Here is a 23,308-nt window from a genome sequence, read left to right on the forward strand (position 1 = left end):
GGGGTCAACAAGCAGAGCTGACTGCCGCTTTAGGTGAGGGGGGGGACCGCTCCCACCCTTTAATGCCTGCGCAGGGCATCGTTAGCAGTTCAATACAATGCTCGGGGTCTAATAAGACTTTTGCTGAGTCACCCAGAAGTGGTTATATTATGCCTGCTATAGCTGGTAGGAAAATGATTCATCATTAAAATAGTCAAAGCAAAAAAAAGTGCTTTGAACTTAGCTGAATTTTCCAGGAACTGAAACCTTACCCCTTCTACAAGGGTGGAAAAATGAACCATTACTATAAGTCTCTAATGCCTTTATTATAGGAAACAATCAAGTCATAAACCTTTACTGCTATCAATTTATTACCAAACCCCGGAGCTAAAGGAGTCCTGACTGAGAGGTCCTGCAGCTGAATAAGAGCCGACGCAATGGAAGCAGAGTAACGGCGATGTGAATACTTACAGGGACTGACATCTCTGTACCTGTTTCGGTTTTTGTTCTTAGGAAGCTTGGCCACTCTACATGGGAAGTCACTGGCTTCGTGTCGGATATCCTACAAAAAAAGGATAAAGAGTTCTCTCTTGAAATCTCTGGCATCAGGAATTCATCTAGATAGTTAACTGAGCGTGGGCCCTGTGCCGGGCACTGAGGAAGACGCAGCACAGAAACGGACATCAAAGGGAGCCACGCAGTGTGGGAAATGCAAGGTGCTAATTCAGAGGCATGTCCAAGGTCATGGGAGGAAAAGAGTAGGACAACTGGGGTGGGAGGAAGTGGCATGGGGCTGGGAGCTGGAAAGATGTGGAAGAGGGCAGGAAGATGGGGCGGGGTGGGCACGTTTCACTCAGGAACACCCAGCACAGCAAAGGCACGGGGGCTGGAGTTCACGTCTTATGCAGGAACAGTGAGTGGGCCGGTGGGACGAACAACAGGCCTGGGGCACACAGGTGGGTACAGGCCAGATCTTGGAGAGCCTTCCAAGTCAGGCCTGGGAGTTCCATCTGTAACCTTTTGTAAAGCTACAGTTATCAAGAGCAGATAAAATGCCCTTTTACGCCAACGAACTATCCAAATGCTTTCCTAGGAGATGGTAAACAAATCCCATTATACCAAACTGTCAGAAAGAGCAAGTGCCTGGACTAACAGAAGATGCACATTATGCGTCCTGCTAGATGGATCACACACATCTAATTTTGCTCCCCTAAATCAACACCCCTATAATCCTATTTAAAAGTCTTTTCCTTTAAGTCTGTATTTTACTATATATTATTAAAAGAAAAGCTCATCCAACAATGTGAATATACTTAATGCCACTAAAATGTACACCTAAAAATGGTTACAATGGTAAATTGTATGTTATGCATAGTCTATTACAACTTAAAAAAAAAAAAAAAGAAAGACGAACCCACAGTGAGAGAACAGGAGAGCAGATAATAGCAACACTATTTTGGAAGCTGGAAATCAGACTGATTAGTGGTTGGCAGGCCTGAGAAAGCTCAATTACAAGCCAGCAGTGGGGAAAGCAGAGAACCATCATGATTTCCACCACAGAACCTTCCAAAGGCGCAGAAAGTGTGCTTCTCTGGAAGGAGGGGTGGGATCCACTGCAGGGGAGCGGGGCAGAGCTGCCTGAGGGGAGCAGCATCTCCACTCCCACCGCCCCCTTCCGTGCTGCTGGGTGACTGCTGCCTCACAACTCTGCAGAAATCTGGAGATTTATTTTCTGGAAGATGTAAATCAGGGGGCAGAGTGCTCTCTAGATGATCTGAGCAGACAAAAGGAAAGACCAAGAGATGCCATTACGGGGGTATGGAAGTAACAGCCTACCTGCACCTAGAGGCCCAGTGGCTAGATCTGTGCTGATAAGCCTCTTACACCTGCTCAGAGCTCGCTGTGGACCCTGTAAGCCCCTATTCTTCATCATGCACATACCACTGATTACAAGATGTCAGAGGAGAGAAAGCCTCTGATACAAAAGAGATTTAAAAGAAAAACAAAACAGGCAAAAAAAGCCCCTTAGAGGAAATAAACTGCAGAGAAATGAAAGCTTAAAAAATATATATTATTAATATACTCAGATAAGATACTGTATCCATGGATTAAGAACAGGATGTTGTATACAATGTCTCTTGCAACTTAAAATCAAGATGGCAGAAATGATAAGCTTAACTGAAGAGTGATAAGATAAAGGTAGAAGAAATCCTACCTTTCCAGAAGGCAAAGCCTAAATAAATAAATAAATAACAATGGAAAATTAAGCAAAACAAAATAAAAGAATACATTAAAAAATAGTTCAAGGAAATCTCCCAGACACATCAAGTGCTCATCAAAATGATAAAAACAGACCCATACTGAGACACACTAATTTGCAATTCCAGAATCCTGCAGACAAAAAGAACATTCTGTAAGTTCCCAGGGAGAAAAAATAGTTCACTTTCAAAAGATAAGGTGATCAGATTCTGCAAGAACACTGAAAGCTGAAGGGCAATGGCGCAATGCCTTCAAAATTCTGAAGAAAAATCATGTCCAACTTAGAATTCTATACACAGCCCAATAATCAACAAGTGAGAAGAGACAAGAAAAATATTTCAGATATGCAAGGTCTCAAAAACTTTACCACCCCTGCTCCCTTGCTGCAGCAATCCACTGGAGCATGTCTTCCACCTGGGTGAGGAAATAAACCAAGAAAGAGAAAGATGTAAGATATACAGGACAGGGGTCGGGGGGAAGGATCCAACACAAGAGCAAAGGCACAGGAAATTTCCACAAAAGCTGTGACGGGGGAGGCCCCAGGATGACAACTATGTACCAGCCCTAGGAGGCAAGCAGCCAGATTGGCTCAGAATGACTCAAGAGACAGACGAGTCAACAACGTGCCTTTGTCCCCTGTACGAACTGTGACCGAACGAGACCACCAAAGGGAAATGAGAAGACCTGAAGTCCAGAAAACAGGGAATCCAATTGAGAAGCAAAGCAAAGACATCTCAAAATGGTAGCTGTGTAGCAGCCTACAGACCCAGCGGCCCAGACCAAAGAACAGAGGTCCCCGTAGGGACGCCTCCAAGACCAAATCTGAAGCTGAGGAATCACCTGAAACTGCTCTGTCCACAACAGCAGCCCGGCAGCCACGAGCCACACGCGGCTATTGAGAGCACTTGAGATGCAGCCAGCCTGAAAAGAGATGTTGCACAAGTGTAAAAATACACATTGGATTTTGATGACTTAGTGCTAAAAAAAGAAAGTAAGGTATTTCAGATATTTGAAATACTGACTATTGGTTGAAATAACGTTTTGAACATATTGGATTATGCAAACTATACTACTACTTTCATCTGCTTCCTTTTATCTTTCTTACTGTGGCTACTAGAAAAAGCAGAATTACACATATGGGTTGCACTGTATTTCTATTGCATAGCACTGACTGAGCTTGTGGAAAATTGTTCTGAGAGGCTATCAGAAGCTACGGGAAGAATTAGCAACAGGTAGAAAGAAAACTCTACAGATGGAAAACAAGGCAGGAAAGTATTAATTACAGGAAAATCTATTAAAAAGGAAACAGTACAGTACAACACTGTATCTGTGACTATGTGCATAGGCAAATAATGTACACAATGAATATGGTTTTAACCAAATAGTATAACATACTGGGAGAATGGGGGAGGGGAAGCAAAGTGGGAAAGCAGAAGGAATGGCTGTTTAAGAAAATGAAATCCTATACCTTAGTAAAGATCTAAATCAATGAATCCAAAGATAAGCATTTTCCTTAGAAATACGGAAATAAATACAAGCTAGAGTCAGCAGCTCAAAGAGTTCAAAATAGTCATCCATGAAGAGAAAGACTGGGGAAAAGGGAGGTACAGGCAGCAAGTAACTGGATTTTATTATAAGCTTATCATGGTATTATTTAAGTTCTTAAACCATGTATACATTCAACTTGGATTTAAAAAAAAAAGAATGCACACATTCTGCTATTCTACTTATTAAAAAAACTACAAAATGACAAGGAGCTTTTGACTCATACTAGAAATGAGATAATAATTTAAAGCTATGATGTTATATTATAAACCCACTTGGGATTAAACAAATTAGTCCAGTAGTAACTTAGCCATCACATCATTTATGGATGAGATTAAGCTTTCAGGGAAATGCTACACAACACAGAAAAATGACTTGAAGGAAAATAAATCTCAGTTTTAAATTTCTTATTCTACTTGTTATTTGGAAGTGTTTAGCAAAAGGTACGAATTTTGCCTTGTGATGTGAAACAATCTGATCAGTCCAGCTGGTGTGACTGGATGAAGATGGAAGAAATCACTGACATGGATAAACCACTGAACTAACAAGTATTCATTCTGAGGAAATAAGGGCCAAAATAGCAACAACAGTGTGCAATTGATTTTATTCAGCCAAAGGATTTATTAATCTGTACTTTTTTGGTGAGAGAGAACACAGCAAAACTTGGAGATACCTCATAAAAATAGGAGTTATTCACAATACTTTTAAAAAAAGAGATTCTAAAATTAAGGTATACTCATAGAGCAAAATGCACAGATCTTAAGTATGTATTTCAATTAGTTTTTCTGACCAGCTTTGAGGTATAATTTACAAATAATAAAATATACCCAGTTTAAGTGTTTCTCTATTTTAGAATGGCATATAGGAAATATATGCATGCTTTGAATACAAGTGTTTACATTTCATTCAGTAAAATAAAATGCCAGGATTAGAGTCTTAAAATTGAGGAGTGATAAAGTACCTTTAAAATTAAAAGTAACTACCAATAGTGGTTTAGAAGAAAGCAGATAAACTACTGTACCACAAGACTTTACAGAACTACAGCAAAACAAGATTTCTGTGTTCTAAAACTGTATCAAAGGTAAGCTAACCTTCTAACTGCTATAGAAAAAGCAGATCCCTGACTAATGAACAAGTTTAAGGAGACTTTCATCCCAAGCATGAAGTATCCCTAGAAGATCTTGGATTACTCTGACCAAAGAATGATGAAATAATCCACCAAAGTATGTAAAATTTCCACACACAGAATAAAATAAAGGCCTTAAAGCTGATGATGAAAAGATGAACGCTGGGTAAACTGAGGAGCCAAGCCAAAAAGGAAACAATAAACTTGCCATGAAACATATTCCCAGAAGCATCCCCTAAAAAATACCCACTGATCGTTTCAAGAATCATTCAAAGTGTACCTCATAATTTCAGGGATGGGATCACACTAACTTAGAAATTTTACCAGTGGGAAATTAAATATACCAACAAATAGATAACCTATCCATTTCCTTCCCTCGGACAGTTATTTACTGGCTTTTTAGAAGCTTACTTCCTATTCTTAGTGTAGGTTTCAGAAATGTCATAGAATGAAACATCATATGTAATGGACGTCAAACGTTCATGCTCTCTTGCAGAATAAATCTGATGATGTGTTACCGAAGCAGAGCTCAAGTTTGGTCAAAGCTTACAGGCAAATGGTTTAAATTACACTGTATCATTTTATATAGGCACTGGGCACCCAAAATGATCTGACTCATCTCTATAGTGAACCATTTTCATGAGAGGGAAAAAAGCAGTTCTTCCAAAATTATGATTTGGCTGGGCTAGAAAGCTGGGCTACAAAATGCTTGATAAAGTTTAAACAAAACATCTGAACTGGAAATCTTAAGAGGCAAGGAAGCGAGCAGGGCAGGAACTGACATTACCTGAATAATTTCTAAAGCTAGTTCTTTATTTCCCATCTTCCACACTCACTTAACAAGATAACAGATGACCTCCCAGTGAGTACAAAGGGATATAACATGCTTATAAAGCTCTGGTAATTCTGGAATGAATTAGGGCCCAGAGTGAATCAATTTCTGTATTTACAGGAAAGCTCATGATCCATTAATCAAATACCTCCCAAATCCAATTAGGCAAAAAGTCAAACTTGGGTGAAAAGCTGGTAATTTTTTACTTGAGATTTCCGTTTTTGAAAACACATAGGCATAAAAGCCAATCCAGCCTTGCAGAAATATTTTCAGGTTTATAGCACTTTGTTAAGTTAAACCTAGCAATTTTGGTTTTAACACCTTTTTCTCTTTAGTCCTAGAATAGGGTGAATGTCTCTTATTGGCTCCACAGTAAAATGCATATTTCTCTTAGAACTATTTGAGAGTGATGAGGTGGAGCCAGCATCTTGCTAAAGCTGGGAGTCTGCTGGGAAGGGCCTAGACCTTCACCTCTCTCACCCCTCCTAGCACAGGCCCAGACTCAGAGTAGGCACTCAACCTAATTCTAGTGATGGAATTAAGGGATGATTCCAAAGGTCCCCCTCAAAGAGTCCTTAACTCCATACCAATCTGCTTCATTTTATGGAACAGAAATGTTCTTGAAAGAGAATATGTTTAAGCAAATGTCTGGTCCAATCCTGCTTTCCAATCATTTTATTATTATTATTATTTTGCTGTGCAATTGAGTCACACGGCCTCCTGACAAGAGAGTACCAAAAGTGTTACTAAAACATGGATTCAAAGCAAAAAGGATTATTTTTAGATGGTTGGGACAGCCATCTGTTTTAAAAGTCTAAAGGAAGAAAAAACTCTAGTGGTACCTTTTATTTGCTAGAACTGCAGTGAACTACATGTCCCTTAGCACCTTCAGCATCTTCTATGCTCCCCTGCACCCCCATTTTACAAATGGTTACCTAATTTGATTGCTCTGGCCGTTATCTAGTACTTTATGGAAGCTACTGGCTCTCAGAAATAGACCTAGACTGAAGGGAAATGCAGAAGTACACTAAAGACAATAATTTAAAATGCAATAAGTGAACATACAGGGTGTACATTTCCTGGAACTCTTGCAGTAGTCACCACTGAATAGGGAGATATATATAGAAATGGGGGGGAGGGGTGGCTAGACTAAAATTTTAGCAACCAACTCTTCAAAATAATGTGTTGAACAAATTTCGTTATTCATAAAGCTCATTATAAATGAGAATATAAAATTTCTGTATAACAAAGTATTGTCTGAGAAATACACAAATTATCAAAGTCAGAAGTTCAATGTCTTTCAAGTTGAAAGCAATGCTGTATTCTTTATCTATACTAGTTAATGGAACAATATAATTTACTACAAAAACCTTAGGAAAATATTTTGTTATATTTATCTGTTTATGTAATCAATACACGAGAAGTCACATACTCAATATTGTTAAATTTTATGATAAACTACAACACTTAGATAATAATGAAAAAGCTTAAAATTTAGCTAACAAGCACCAAGCTTGCTTTGGTTTAAAATGTAAAATGATTATGTACTGAACAGAAAAAGATGATGAAAAGTAAACCAAGAACCTAATACTCTTATGTGGTAGTTCAAAGAGAAAGAGGGGGAGGGAGGAAGGAACAAAACTGGCCAGCATTTAAAAGGCAGCAGGATATATAATAATCATCCCTGCCCGAGCTTGAGGAAATGTTGGTTCATCTTGTACACTGGTCAGGGGTAAGGTTAAAAGAAAATGGAGTTACAAATCACTACCAGAACAATTATGTACATTTGGAAAACAACATGGAAAAAAGCATAATCAAATTGTTTTACAAATTCCCCACAAACGAGGATGAGGACAGGAATGGAAAGTGTGGAGTACCCTTCACAAAGGGGAACCATCTGGTGGACATGGTGGGACCAATTTCACGCTCTGATGTGCACCCTCTGCTCTGAACACAAAGCGAGGGTTGATTAAATATAAAGAAAAGCACAAAGGCACAGCTAGGCTCAAAAACAGAACAAATGAAAAAAACAGGCCTCCCACTCAAAGTGATCTGCAAGCAAGGTACCAAAAAAACAGAAGGTGACTAGTTCTGAAAAAGATAGCCAACAAATCAACTAGAAAAATAAATCTATTCCACAAGAAATTTATTGTTAGCCTGTCAGGCACTTGAAAGATAAATATATTTGAGATCAGGGACAAATAAAGGAATCATGTATAAAGAAGATGTTATAAATAAATCTAGGGAGGAATGAAGCCAGAATAAGTGGATAGGAAAGAACAAATGAGAAATCTTGGAAATGGAATTGACAATCACTGAAATTTAAACAACAACAACAAACCTTAACAGATGAAGATAAAAACTGTACACTGAACACAAAGGATGGGTAACTTGAAAGCAGAGGAACACAGCATGGAGAAATAGGAGATGTGAAGGAGCAGTTCAAGAGACACAGGATAGAGCAGCCCCAGCACACCCCTAAAATATAAATCAGTACCCACACGTTAGGGTCAGAGTAAAGCTGCAAAATAGTAAGGATAAAAAATCTTCAAAGTAAATTACAATATCTCTTGGAAGCTTAACAGAACGTTAACATTGTCATTTATTTAATTTTTACACAGCTGAATAGTTAACAAAGAAATATAAAAATTGCGTTTTCAAGTACCACTGACTTTAAACCTTATTTTTACAACCCTTAAAGTATCTGTTTTTTGTTTTTTTAAATCACTTATGTTTTCTGTTAAATGTCATAAATTTCACCTTGGGCAGAAATCAATAGGCAGAAAATGAATCAGACTTACAGTAACTGATGTCAATGAAACATATTGGAACAAGTATTTTTTTTTAATGCTGAGAACCACAAAACCGTTCCTGTAAGAGAACAGTCTAAAAAATTGAATTTACTTTCACTTCTGTTTTGTTTACCTTCTGCTTTCCATAAGGACAGTTTAAGTGTTCAGGCCCTGGGGTTCTGGCACTTTGCCGAGGACAGTGGTACAGCTGACTAAGGACACAAGTAGTTGGCAGACATCTGAAAGTGGAAGGTTTACACCTTCGTTTACATGGAACCAGACTGCCAACCACCAGCTTCCTCCTTCCATGGTTAATTTCCCTAAGCTCAGTGGTCACAGGGAGGGACCTTAGGAACCCACACGATATTCCTACTCTGAAATAACAGAACCATACTTATGAAACTGATGATAGTCTGTGTATAATTTGGGAGTGTAAATGGGAGGGAAACAGAATGTCAAAATGAAACTAGCTTTGGTTAAGCATTTCTTTACTATTCCAAGAGCAGTACAAGATTCTGTACCATAACCAAAGAAAAGGCTTTTGCATTATTGTTATCAACCAAATGAGTTTTCTAAATACTTTCTAGAGGTAAATGTACTTTTCTACATACCATTTTGGGGATTAGGGCTGACGAGGAAAGACGTGACCAATGCCCCAAAGCATTATGAAGTGATAGTTTTCTACTGAAGCCACAAAGATAAAATGACAATTTGGGGAAGAGAGGAAGCAGGTGACCAAGCTCTTCTGCCTGGCTTTCCAAAGAATTCTGTGTATGTGGATTAAAGAAGCAAGGTCTAGAGTCAGTGTTTGAGTCCCTGCAATTCATCCAAATATTTATTGAGCACTGACTATGTGGCAGGCAATAAGGATATGAAGATGAACAGCCAGATAAACAGACGCTAGGTTCTCAGATAGGCACTGTCACATGTACCTCACACAAACACATCCATGACTAATTCATCAAGAATTAACAGTAAAACAGGATTAAAGCCCTGAGCAAGTGGATACTCTACCTACACCCCCTCCCTACCACCAAGGATCTGATCGTTCTTGGAAAGGCAGAAGGAATGGTTCAGAAGCCCCAAACTCTATCTGCACCTGCATTTCTTTTGTTTTGTTTTGTTTTGTTTTGCAGTACATGGGCCTCTCACCGCTGTGGCCTCTCCCGCCGCGGAGCACAGGCTCCGGATGCGCAGGCCCAGCGACCATGGCCCACGGGCCCAGCCGCTCCGCTGCATGCGGGATCCTCCCAGACCGGGGCACAAACTCGTGTCCCCTGCATCAGCAGGCAGACTCCCAACCACTGCGCCACCAGGGAAGCCCTGCACCTGCATTTCTTTTTGCTCCCTCCTGTGGCTTAGATTAAGGGTTCTAGCACTGAACTGTGCCTGAGAACAACGGTACCAGGCTGTATACATAAAACCACATGCACCATACATTATGGGTAAATTAAGGATAACCTGATCTATGCACAGATTTCTTATCTTTTTTTAGACCTCAATCTAGTGTGAGATGCAACTCTACTTACATAAAGCTAATTTAGGATGTTGGTGAATAAATAGCAACGGTCTTAGAAACTTCAGGGCTTCAGGAGAAAAATCTCTTTGGGCCAATTTGGTGAGAGAGGACTTTTAATAAAATCAACAGTTCAGTGAATGCTTACTACTTACCAGCCAAGACATATTAGTCTAATCATAAGGTTACAAGAGACAAAACCCCATGTGAGCCCATAGCCTGTGGCTTTCTATCTGTTTTCTCCACTAAGAAGTCACACAACACTCAGAGTTACTTGAAATTCCTAATTAAGAAAACATCTGAATGCAGCAAGTGAAAGTAACATTCTGTGAATGACTTTACAGCCATTTGTTTAAGTAACTTATCATAACATCAGCACTGATGTCACATGTCACACCTGCTTATAAGACACCTGGAAAAGTGGCAACACCAGAGCAAGATACTACTGCTACAGGCCAGAGGAGCCCTTGAATTGTTTTGAAGAAGGTTCACTCTTTGTTTTGTACATTATGTGGATTTTGACAAATTTATAATGACATGTATCCTCCATTAAACAGAGTATTTGCACTGGCCTAAAACCCCGTGCTCTACCTATTCATCCCTCCCTCTCTCCCAGCACACCCCTGTCAACCTGTCAATTGATCTTGCTACTGTTTCCATAGTTTTGCTTTTTCCAGAAATGTCATACAGTTGGAATGATATCATATGTAGCCTTTGTCCACTTTTTTTCTATTAGGCTGCTGTCTTTTTCTTAATGATATGCAGTATTCTTTATGTATTCTGGGCACAAGTCCTTTGGTGGTCACACACACTGCAAATGTTGGCAAAAGCCAACTGATACACATATCTAACCACCCCAAGACACAGGGCTTACGACAACTTATTTGCTCGTGATTCTAGCGGTTGGCCATTTGAGCTAAGCTTAGCTGGGATGGCTTGTCTCTGTTCCATGTACTGTTGGCTGGGCTCACCATATGCATTTGTGATCACTGGTGGCCCACTGGCCTCACAAACCTGGTGCTTGGCTGGCTGTTGACAAGGGTGATGGCAGTAATCAGGTCAGTGTCGTTAATCATCCAACAGGCTAGCCTGGGTTTGTTCACACTGTAGTGACTGTAGAATTCTCAAAAGCAGCAAGAAAGGGCAAGGCCCAATATGCAAGTACAGAGACACTGCAGGTTCAGTTCCAGACCACAACAATAAAGCGAATATCGCAATAAAGTGAGTCACATGAATTTTTGGTTCCTCAGTGCATATAAAAGTTATGGTTACATTATACTAGTCTATAAAGTGTGCAAAAGCATTTTGTCTGAAAAAACAGTGTACATACCTTGATTTAAAAATACTTTATTGCTTAAAAAATGCTAACCGTGAGCTGAGCCTTCAGTGAGTTGTAATCTTTTTGCATTAGTAACATCAAAGATCACTGAGCATGGATCACCACAACAAATATAATAATAATGAAAAAGTTTGGAATATTGCAAGAATTACCAATATGTGACACACAGACAAATTGAGCAAATGTTGTTGGGAAACTGGTGCCAGTAGACTTGTTTGACACAGGGTTGCCACCAACCTTTAATTTGTAAAAAACACAATAAAGCAAAGTGCAGTAAAACGAGGTATGCCTGTATTGTTTTTAGGCCTCTGCTTGTGTCATTATCGCCAACATTCTACTGGCCAAAGCTAGTCACGTGGCCGAGCACAAATTCAAAAGTGATTGTCCACCTCTTGGTGAGAGTCACATTCAGAGGGGCAGAAATGTGACAGACAGGGATGGCAGGAATTTGGGGCCACTTCTGCAAACAACCCAAAGTTAATGGTGTCTTTTGATGAAGAGAAGTTCTTTTTTTTTTTAACATCTTTATTGGAGTGTAATTGCTTTACAATGATGTGTTAGTTTCTGCTGTATAACAAAGTGAATCAGCTATACATATACATATATCCAAATATCTCCTCCCTCTTGCGTCTCCCTCCCTCCCACCCTTCCTATCCCACCCCTCTAGGTGGTCACAAAGCACCGAGCTGATCTCCCTGTGCTATGGGGCTGCTTCCCACTAGCTATCTATTTTACATTTGGCAGTGTACATATGTCCATGCCACTCTCTCACTTCGTCCCAGCTTAACCTTCCCACTCCCCGTGTCCTCAAGTCCATCTTCTACGTCTGTGTCTTTATTCCTGTCCTGCTCCTAAGTTCTTCAGAACCTTTTTTTTTTTTTAGATTCCTTATATACGTGTTAGCATACGGTATTTATTTTTCTCTTTCTGACTTACTTCACTCTGTATGACAGACTCTAGGTCTATCCACCTCACTACAAGTAACTCAATTTCGTTTCTTTTTATGGTTGAGTAACATTCCACTGTATATATGTGCCACATCTTCTTTATCCATTCATCTGTCAATGGACACTTAGGTTGCTTCCACGTCCTGGCTATTATAAATAGAGCTGCAATGAACATTGTGGTACATGACTCTTTTTGAATTATGGTTTTCTCAGGGTATACGCCCAGTAGTGGGATTGCTGGGTCGTATGGTAGTTCTATTTTTAGTTTTTTAAGGACCCTCCATACTGTTCTCCATAGTGGCTGGATCAATTTACATTCCCACCAACAGTGCAAGAGGGTTCCCTTTTCTCCACACCCTCTCCAGCATTCATTGTTTGTAGATTTTTTGATGATGGCCATTCTGACTGGTATGAGGTGATACCTCACTGTAGTTTTGATTTGCATTTCTCTACTGATTAGTGATGCTGAGCATCCTTTTATGTGTTTGTTGGCAATCTGTATATCTTCTTTGGAGAAATGTCTATTTAGGTCTTCTGCACATTTTTGGATTGGGTTGTTTGTTTTTTTGATATTGAGCTGCATGAGCTGCTTGTAAATTTTGGAGATTAATCCTTTGTCAGTTGCTTCATTTGCAAATATTTTCTCCCATTGAAGAGAAGTTCTTAATGTCAATGTAGTTCAATTTATCAATCTTTTCCTCTATCGTTTTCGTGGGGTGTCTTGTTTAAGAAACAGTTGCCCATCTCAAGTTCATAAATACAATCTTCTCCATTATTTTTGAAAAAATTCAACTAAAGAAGAATGTTTTTCCATACAGTTTCATTTATATCTTGATTATGCCTCAAGACGTTGGAATAAAACATACAGACGACAATGGCATGTCTGTCCCTTCCAACAGCCGTTTTTGTGCACAGTAAACACTACTTTAACTTGACCAGCAGGCACTCAACGTCTGCTGAGTGATGAACACAGAATGACTGACTCTGTCCTTTGCCTACCAATCTTCAAGAATATTAGTATTTTTCTTACTCATGTAAGCTCTTTACATATTTTAAAGCCATCAATTCTTTGTCTATCCTGAGAAACCACTTTGCCAATTTATTTGTTTGCACATTTAAATTTAATTTCCCCTAAATAAAAATATTTTAAGTGTGGGAAGATTATCATAAAATGTCATTATAATAACAACAGAGCTGCCACTTGGCAGAATTATGAGTGATTTTTATTTTCTATTGTTTTCCAATTGTTTTCTACAGCGCATATGCATTACCTAAGTAATAAAGAGTTTTAAAGTAGTTTAAAATTTTTAAGTATTCAAACCTATTGACCTTTCCCTCTGCGATTTCCTTTATTGCCTCTAATGGTAGAAAGTCCTCTTCCTCAGTATGGTAGTAACAATTTAGAAAAAAAATTTAATCTTAATCCATCTGGTTTATTTTCCTTCTACGATTTTCAACTATACCCATTATATTGCCTTTAAATCTCAAACTATGCTAAGAATAGATGTTTCTTCTGGTTCTGTCAGCTTAACAGTTCCACTATGCTAATCTATGTGTCCCGTCTATTACAGTAGTTCAAATTGTATATTACACAGTGCTTCCTCCTCCCTTCTTCCTAAACTCAAATAGGAACAAAATGCAGCTGCATCTGATCATTCAGATTTCAGAGTGAACAAATCACTATTTTTAAGAGAAAGATGAACCATTACAACTAGGTAGAGTTGTGTTTTTTTAAGAAGATTAATGCAGGCTAGATTCATTCTTTGCAACTATTTTAGCAAATTAAAGATCAAGAGGAACACAGGAGATTAAAATATAGGGAATTTTAAAAACCCACTATAGTATTTCTATAGTTAAAATGAATACTGTTACTTTGTTCTTCTGTAAGGAAAGAGTAGGCAGGATGGCTCTGGCACAAAATTTTTCCCCCATATTTATCTGGTATGTATTATTATGCATATAAACTTGTAGTGAAATAGAAGAAAAAATTAAAACATTAAATTATTTCTGTTCACCATGTCCATAAGCAGACTTTTTTTTTTTAATCAGACTATTTTTTAAAAAGCATAGTTCTCAACTGACTCACTCTGTTATAAAGCAGAAACTAACACACCATTGTAAAGCAATTATACCCCAATAAAGATGTTAAAAAAAATAAAAATAAAAATAAAAATAAAAAGCATAGTTCTCCATGTCAGTTACCTGACTTCTAACATTTTAACTTTCGTCAAAGCAAATTTTAATTTATTAAGTGTATTTAAATAAAAAGCAACTTTCAGAGTAACTACTTAAAACAAGATCCAGCATAAAATACCTGTATGTCAACAAATCAAATTAGAACATCTTCCTATCTCCTTGACATATTTAGGGAGATGCAATTGTTTTAAAACAGTTCTATCCCTTCCTCCTCTCCAGCCATAAGCCTCCGGCAACAGCTGCATGATCTTCTGGTCATCTGCCTTCTTAGAACTGGATACATAAAAAAAAAATTTTTCTATACAATGAAAGGAGGCAGTAAACCTCTGCTAACAACATACGATCAATTTTTAGAAGGCTGACTGATGCCAAACACTTCCTCAAGAGGATTTGCTCAATATCTCAATGCTACAACTAAAACTATATAGGAACCAAAATCCATATACATATTGCTAGAGACAGACCTGGGTCACTATTATTACATACATAACCGAAGCTGCTGTAGAAGTAATATCCTTTAAAGGTGATACAATAGCTACAGGCACTCTTCTCCCCAGGGCCCACAGAATGATGACACCGTCACTGGGCTACTAACAGGAAAATAAATCCCTAGGACCAAATAAATCAAACATTTTGCAAAAATCAGGATAAATAAAGAACTTTAGGGACACTAAGTCTAGTGACATTTTCATGTAACAGCAATGCCTAAACTTGAAAAAAACTCACGATTAGAATGTTTGTTTTCTTACTGCACTGTAAAGCAATCTTCAAGTAAACAAGATTACTCAGAGCAAACAGTGGAAAGTTTCAGTGAGATATGTTCATTAGAGAACAGGATAGTTAAAAAGCCAGAAATGTAAAATTATTTTAAAGGTAATTGGTCTCACCACCCAAGTATATTTTTTAAAGCAAACCCTTACATACGATGCCGAAGTCAAGTTTTGAGGATCACCTTCAGAGCCAAGACTGCAACACTGCTATCACTTGTACTTGCAGTCAATTTTTGTTCTTGCGTTTCAGGTTGTACCAAGTGTTGACGGGGCAGGTGGCTCTGTCGTCGTCCCTGTCCTCAGTGAATTCCTACTTGGTGGGGGAAGACCGCCTGTGGCCACAAACAGTGCTACTGAGTAGAAAGTCCTGCTCAGAGGCAAAATCTATTCACAGGAAGAAGGGAAAGGCAACGAGAGGAGCTGGTAAAAATGAAAATAGTAAACTCAGGAGTAACTGTGGAGCAGCCACATCTGGTGCAGAGGAAAGAGCTCTTTCTGGCACTGCTGACCTGTCGCCTCTCCTTGCCAACTTTGGTTGGCATTAAGGGGAGAAGATACATCATACAGCTATATCCAAGCTGTTTTGCCTAGTCTGTTCCAGCACTGTTGCCTGAAAGGAAACCTTAGCAATGAAGGCTGGTGTGGAGACAGGATGGCCATTCTCCACTGGAGCAAGCCCAAAGTCTGCTGCCTGTGTCACTCTCCAAGCCCTTGCCATCACACCAAAGTCAGAGAGGAGAGAGTGGGCCCACACCACACGAAAGTGGCCTGCGACCCAGGTCTCTGTGCCCAGACTCCTAGGGGTGCACAGGGCACACACATAACACTTCCTAAACTTGCCTCCGCTCAACAGGGCTGGAGAGGCTTTCCAAGAGAGATTGCTGGCTGAGCCTCCTCAGCTCAAAGGAGCAGGCACTTGAGGTCCAGCTTGTTCACCGGCAGAGCACGACTCCTGCAGACACAGGGCCCTCAATAAGGATCCACTGAATGGGTGGGCTAAACACGTCAGACGAACCAAGGTGAGATATGAATTTGGAATTACGAAAATAGAGATAGCATGAGGGTGGCAGTGGAAAACAAATAATGAATGCAAGAAGAAAGCACCAGTGACCCAACTAACTTTGAGAACTCTGCTCTCTCTTTGACTTCCTCAACAGAAAGGTCAGTGGTGATTTCCCAGTAATGAGTAACTTCCTGCTATGATACCCAGGGAATGGCTGGGTGTGAGAGAAACATTTCTTGGAAGGATGTGCCTCTTCCCCTCAACTTCTCCTGCAGGCAGCACGATTTTCTGATGTGGTACACTCCTGGAGAAGGCTACATTCCAACTGAGATGAAATCTAGGCTCCCTACATCCTCCCTACAAACCAGGGAGGAGCAGGTCAATGGCTGGAATAGCAGGAAGGCTTTTACATGGAGTGCCCGAGCCAGGCCGAGGAGGGACTGAGCGTTGTCAGCACTCAGCACTCCTAAATCAGGACCCACCGGGGGGCCCTCTGCTGCAAACAATATTCAGGTAGGAATGGCAAGTGCTGTCTTCCTAGCTCCTTGTGCCTAGCAGAGCTCGATATGACGGTCAGCTCCCTAAGGTCGTACTCTGAATGCATTTCCAGGCTGATGGTCCCTCAGCCCAGACCCTAGATGGTAACATCAGCTTTCCTTGACATTTCACTTTCCTCTCCAAGTCCAAAGAAGATGTGGTTATGGCTCCTCTGACCCCTGAGTGTTCAATTTTTTTAAAAAAAGTATTTGTTATGATGCTTGGATTTATTTCAAAATAAATTAGAGCTGGGAGGGGTTAATGGGTAGGGGATACAGAGGAAAAAAGATGAGCCATGAGTTTTTAATTATTGAAACTGGGTGACAAATACTAGGGGTTCATTATACTAGCCTATTTCTATATGTTTGAAAGTTTTCGTGAAGGATTCTTGCAACTCAAGTTTTTTTTAAAGTAGGGAGGAATGATATGATTGGATATGTGTTTTTGAGCGATTACTCTGGCTTTATGATTCTGGGAAGACGGTGGCAGCAGTGGCCACAGTTTTCCACTCTCCCTGAATCCCCATAAAAATAAATGGAGGACTTCCCCGGTGCCTCAGTGGTTAAGAATCCACCTGCCAATGCAGGAGACACAGATTCAATCCGTGGTTCGGGAAGATCCCACATGCCATCGAGCAACTAAGCCCATGTGCCACAACTACTGAGCCTGCACTCTAGAGCCTGTGAGCCACAACTACTGAGCCTGCGCACCACAACTACTGAAGCCCGCACGCCTAGAGCCCGTGCTCCGCAACAAGAGGAAAGAGGCCCACGCACCACAATGAAGAGCAGCCCCTACTCGCCACAACCAGAGAAAAGCCCATGGGCAGCAACGAAGACCCAACACAGCCAAAAATAAATAATAAATAAATAAACAAACAAACAAATGGAGCAACAGGATAGCCAAACCAACACAGAGAACCCCTCAGACAACAACTAAAACAAAACCAGAGACAAGGCACCCTTATGACTCTGAAAGTACAAGGAAGTGGGGGACAGCCAGTTATTAAGACCCATGTGGTATCAGCATTTGTGTGGGAGGAAAGAGAATCAAGACAACAGGGGGTTCTGATGGATGTGACCAGGAGAACCCCAAATCATCAGGTCTCACTGGGAATTGTGACAGGCCAACTTGTGTGAGCAGCCAAACTAGGAGCAGATCCTGTAGGCTCCAATTCACAGGCATCCCCATGCTCCCCCTTCCCAAGGTGCTGGGTCAGCCTAGGCCCTACAGACTCTCAAAACTAAGACCTTCTAAGTAAGACACAGCCTGCACGGAGGAGAAGCTTCTTGGAGCAGAACAAATTGAGCAAGATACAGACAAAAGGGGCAAAGGAATGAGAAGGTTGAGATAATAGGTAAAAATGGGAGGAATAGGGGAAGCAGATCTTAGAAACACAAGATGCTTTAAAAAATCACTTCACAAAGCCAACTAAAGAGGGAGCCTGAGAGCCCTGGGCTAGAACATCTACCTGACCCACCCATTCCTTCCTAAAACTACCGGGAAACTGTTCACTTAAAAACGGTCAGCAGACAAGGAACAGTTGAGTTCCACACAGCATTAATATATGAAAGAGAATAAGGGACAAACAATATCCCTACAGAAGACAAAAGCAGGCTAGAAAGATGCCCACAAAAGATGAAACTAATCCAACAAGAAACTAAGAAAATGGTAGAAGCTATGCAAGAACAACATAAATGAGAATGAGAACTTAAGAACCAAAGTAACTGGAAAAAAGAATGACCTGAAAAGAGAAGTGAAAGAAATCAGGAAAGAATTAAAAAGAAAAGAAGAAAATATTTTCAGAAATGAAGACAAAACAAGGAGGAACACAAGAGCAAATAAACAGGTTTGATGCCTTAAAGGAAACAGAAAACAGGAGAGTTTAAAAAAAAGAAATTCAAAAAGAAGTAACCAAAGAGAAATAGGTTCCTTGTACTGTTATAATTGTTCTGTAAGTTTGAGATTGTATTTTTTTAATTTAAAATTATATTTAATAATTTTTCATGTTTTTAAAGCAAATTATTAAGATTTTAACATTTTTGAGAGGAAGTGAAAGAAATAAATGATAGGCAAAGAAGACCAAACATACATACAACAGGCTGAGTCCCTGAGAAGGAAATCAAAGCAATATAACAAAAGAAATACTGAAAGCTTGAATTTAAGACTCTTCTGGAATTAACAAAAGAAAAGGTTTGAAACCATACATTGAAAGAACACATTGATTTGGGGGAAGAATTCTTCTTGGACCCAAAATGGCCAAGAGCAAGATATGATTTAATAAATGATTACACTTTGAATTAAAAGATTTTAAAAATCCTCTGGGAATCTAGCAAAAAGACCAAGTCACTTATAATGGCAAAAAATCAGACCATCAAACATCCACAGCAATGCTTTATATCACAAGGCAGTGGAATAACATATTTAAATTACTTAAGGAAATAAAATGTGATCCCAAGATTTTTATATACAGACCATGTGGCCTTCAAATATTAAAGCTGCAGACAAACTGCTATGAATGTGCACTGTTAATTCCCAGAATATTGTTTCTATAAACGATTCCTGGAGAATCTAGTAGAGAATGAGCATCAGGCAACCAAAATGACTACTAGAGAGATTTAGGGAACAACTGATAGTGAGAATTAATATTTACTAGTAGGTCTAAGATAAAAGGATGGCTGTGAGGGAGACGGTGTACTATATAATGTAGAGTACAACCACCAAAGGGAGTTTGGAAGGCAGAACAGGAAGATTTTTTAAAAAAGAGAATAATCTTGCTAATAGTTTTATGGATATTGACTGAGACTCTTCAGATAGCAACTGAGAATATTTCAAATCAGATGCTGGGGGGAGAGGGAAGGGAAGAATAGTTGATTACTAGGTAACTTCAATACGGCTCACAGAAGGGAATCACAGTAATACGCAAAAACTGAGGGCACTAGGGGTATATAATAAAGATATTAGTATAGAAGGAGTCATTAGAAAATATAAGCATTCCTAAATACTGAAAGACTTATTATAAAATTCCTCCTCAAAAATTATAAAAATAACATGTCCAGTGTATACAATACAAAGACGTAATGAAAAAACTTAACCAATGTTAACAGTCTAGTATTGTCTACTCCTCCAAACATGCAAAATAAACAATGAATTCTTAAATAATGAATTCTTACTATTTGTTTTTACATAGACAGGCCCACATTATACATATTATTCTATGATAAAATCTTGTTATCCAGCCATCTAACCTACCTTCATTTACTCACGTAATTTTTCTTTTTTTTTTTTTTTACTCATGTAATTTTTCTTAAACTCGTTTTCTAGGTTGATCAATCACATTGCAAATAGAATAAATCCGTTTCTCCCAATTGTTTAGCAATGATTTACTTTTCTTATCTTATTATTTTATCTAGAGCCTCCAAAATAATGTTCAATAACAGCTGGGTTAAGATAAAAACAACTTCAGCATTTTAACAGTTAGGTTTGAGAAACAGATTCTCTTGCTGAAGTAGCTTCCACATATTCTTACATTACTATATTTTAATTATTAAGAGCTGCTGAATAAGGGCAGCCAGAACTCAACAGTTATTTTTCATTAGTGAGAGCCTAACCTCCACTGAGAGATCCTATTCTGGACAGAAAGAGCTCCCTTCTCTCACTATCCAATAACAAGACAATCACGCCTAACTAGTTTTTCTTCTCAAGTCCTTTCCATTTGCTTGGATAGAGTCCCTTGGCAGTTATCTCCTCCTTTTAAATTTTTTCAAGCTGATTATCTGGTTGATGTGCTTTTAGCGACCCCATGCCACTTGATGACTAGCGTCACTCTTCCTGGCTTCTCTCCTGCTCTATTCATGCTTTCTGAACTCCGTTACAGTACTTTAAAACAACTTCCTTTTTACTTTTCATATGTCCTATTGCTTCTTTCCTTTTTACTCCAAAATTGAAAATTGGGGGTATTTTCTGAATTTTCTCAACGGGAGCATTGAGAAAATTCAAGCAACACTGAAAACCAGACCAGATATGAAAATCATAGGGCCACCGAAAATCAACTGACTACGCATGCAGCAACCAAGTGGTGATTATCTTTTTGGTTATTTGTCCGACAGAGGGGGAGTCAGTAGACAGACGACCTCAGAAGAATATTCGCTCAAGAAATAACAGCAAAGATCTCTAAGCCTCCTTTGTTACCTGTACTTCCCTGGTACATATTTATTCTTCTACTTACTCTGTTCTGCTTAAATTATAGGCAACTTGACATTTACATCACTGTCAGGCCCTTTGCAGACACTGTTGATAATTCAGTCTATTTTGAATGGCACTAAGTGGTTCTCTCTTGGTTAGAAACCACCCAGAGTATCTTTCAGCAGCAAGGCCAGAAACTATTAACTGGCTAAACTGTCTATAAACAATCAGTAAGCTGGTAAAGTACATTCGGACTGACTATTCCGTTTTTAATCTATTTATTTCTCTTACAGGTAGCTGCTTTTTGAAACAAGTTTAGAGAAAACACACAATGGCATGAGAGGGATATAAGATTAGGAGAGGGCGGGCTTCCCTGGTGGCACAGTGGTTGAGAATCTGCCTACTAATGCAGGGGACACGGGTTCGAGCCCTGGTCTGGAAGGATCCCACATGCTGCGGAGCAACTAGGCCCGTGAGCCACAACTACTGAGCCTGCGCGTCTGGAGCCTGTGCTCCACAACAAGAGAGGCCGCCGATAGTGAGAGGCCAGCGCACCGCGATGAAGAGTGGCTCCTGCTTGCCACAACTAGAGAAAGCCCTCGCACAGAAACGAAGACCCAACACAGCAAAAATAAATAAATTAATAAATTCCTACCAACAACAATAACAACAACAACAAAAAAGATTAGGAGAGGGGATGCTTTTTGAGGGCAGAAAAGAAAAAAAACTAGAATGAAATCATATAAAAAATAGCATTACTGGGCTTCCCTGGTGGCACAGTGGTTGAGAGTTCGCCTGCTGATGCAGGGGACACGGGTTCGTGCCCCAGTCCGGGAAGATCCCACATGCCACGGAGCGGCTGGGCCCGTGAGCCATGGCTGCTGAGCCTGCGCGTCCGGAGCCTGTGCTCCGCAACGGGAGAGGCTACAACAGTGAGAGGCCCGCGCACCGCAAAAAAAAAAAAAAAAATAGCATTACTAATACAAGAGTCTATGGGAAACAAATAATGCACACACAAATGAGCCCAAGTAAAACCGAGGAAATATGATAAGATGGACAAACTGTTATCAATGTCAATATCCTGGCTGTGATAGTGTACTATAGTTTTGCACAATGTAATCATGGTGAAGGAAACTGGGCAAAGTGTACAAAGGACCTCTCTGTATTATTTCTCACAACTGCACATGAATCTGTAATTATCTCAATAAAAATTTCAATTAAAGTATGATTGGCAGAATACAGACAAAATGTTTATAGTAGTTATACTCTGCAGTGATACGGATAAAGAAAACTTTTATTCTTTTTTTGTTTTCCATAGTAAATATATCACTGTATAATGAAATATAAATTACAAAAATAAGAATTCTTAACAAGGGTCGAAAGGATATAATCAAGACTTTAGGTATTTTAAAAATATTTTATAAAATCTCAAGGAATATGAATGAGTTTAGTGAATACAGGACTGTTCAACAAATCAGGGGATTCTAGTGTAAGACAAATCCTTAATTTTTAAAAAGTGTATAAACAAAGGGGAAGTACTACTTTCTGCCAGTCTGGGAGTCATTATCTCAGGAGGTGACATACTCTGGTGACCAATGCTCAGGCCGTGCATGCCTTCCCTGGCTTCTTGAAAATTGCTAAGCCACTTCTAACTGAAAGGCTCACCCACCCCACCCTGTAGGCCTCGCCCAAGGATTCACTGACCCTTTCATACCTGCTTAAAGCCCCTTCTTCAACACTCTCCTTGTACCTTTTATTCTTCTTTCATGGCACTTCCTCCACAATTAATAGTTTGTGTGACTGCTTCATGTCATCTCTCTCCTATGACTATTAACGAGACCACAGGTGTGTGTTCCCTACCACCCTCACCCCTGTACTTGTCACTGCCTAGCACATTGCCTGGCATCCACAGGCACCCAATAAAGTTGTAATGAATTAAGTACCAACATAATTTATATGAATTTATAGGTGACCATCATAATGGTTTATAGGACAAATTATGACTCTTCTGTTCAAGAATAATTGTTAGGTAGATTACCCTTAAGTGCTGAGTCTTAAATATGGTTTATTTAATTCCACAAACATTTCTGAAGGGTGTACAGAAATGCCATCTTATATGGCAACTAAAATCTATAGTTAGCTGTGAGGCAAAAATTTCAGGCAATTAAGATTAAAACCTTGGAAAAAATATTTTAAATTGCCAGCATTGAAGCCTTAGATATTTTAAAGCCTGGATCTTAACTTCTTTTGTTTCTCTTTCACCAGCAGTCTCCCTTTCCCTA

At 39.4% G+C, this 23,308-nt stretch overlaps 1 protein-coding gene across 2 annotated transcripts in view; it reads right to left on the bottom strand.

Annotated features, from left to right (window-relative positions):
• Positions 1 to 23,308, bottom strand: part of PTPN1 (protein tyrosine phosphatase non-receptor type 1) — a 69,259-nt gene that overhangs the window by 22,993 nt on the left and 22,958 nt on the right. For both annotated transcript variants that reach the window (XM_007446380.1, XM_007446381.1), the window contains exon 2: positions 451 to 541. In XM_007446380.1, the coding sequence (XP_007446442.1) occupies positions 451 to 541 (91 nt within the window). The remainder of the gene's footprint in view (positions 1 to 450; positions 542 to 23,308) is intronic.

The sequence above is a fragment of the Lipotes vexillifer genome, unplaced genomic scaffold (assembly GCF_000442215.2).
Source record: "Lipotes vexillifer unplaced genomic scaffold, Lipotes_vexillifer_v1.1 scaffold251, whole genome shotgun sequence".
In the NCBI taxonomy this organism is placed as follows: Eukaryota; Metazoa; Chordata; class Mammalia; order Artiodactyla; family Lipotidae; genus Lipotes; species Lipotes vexillifer.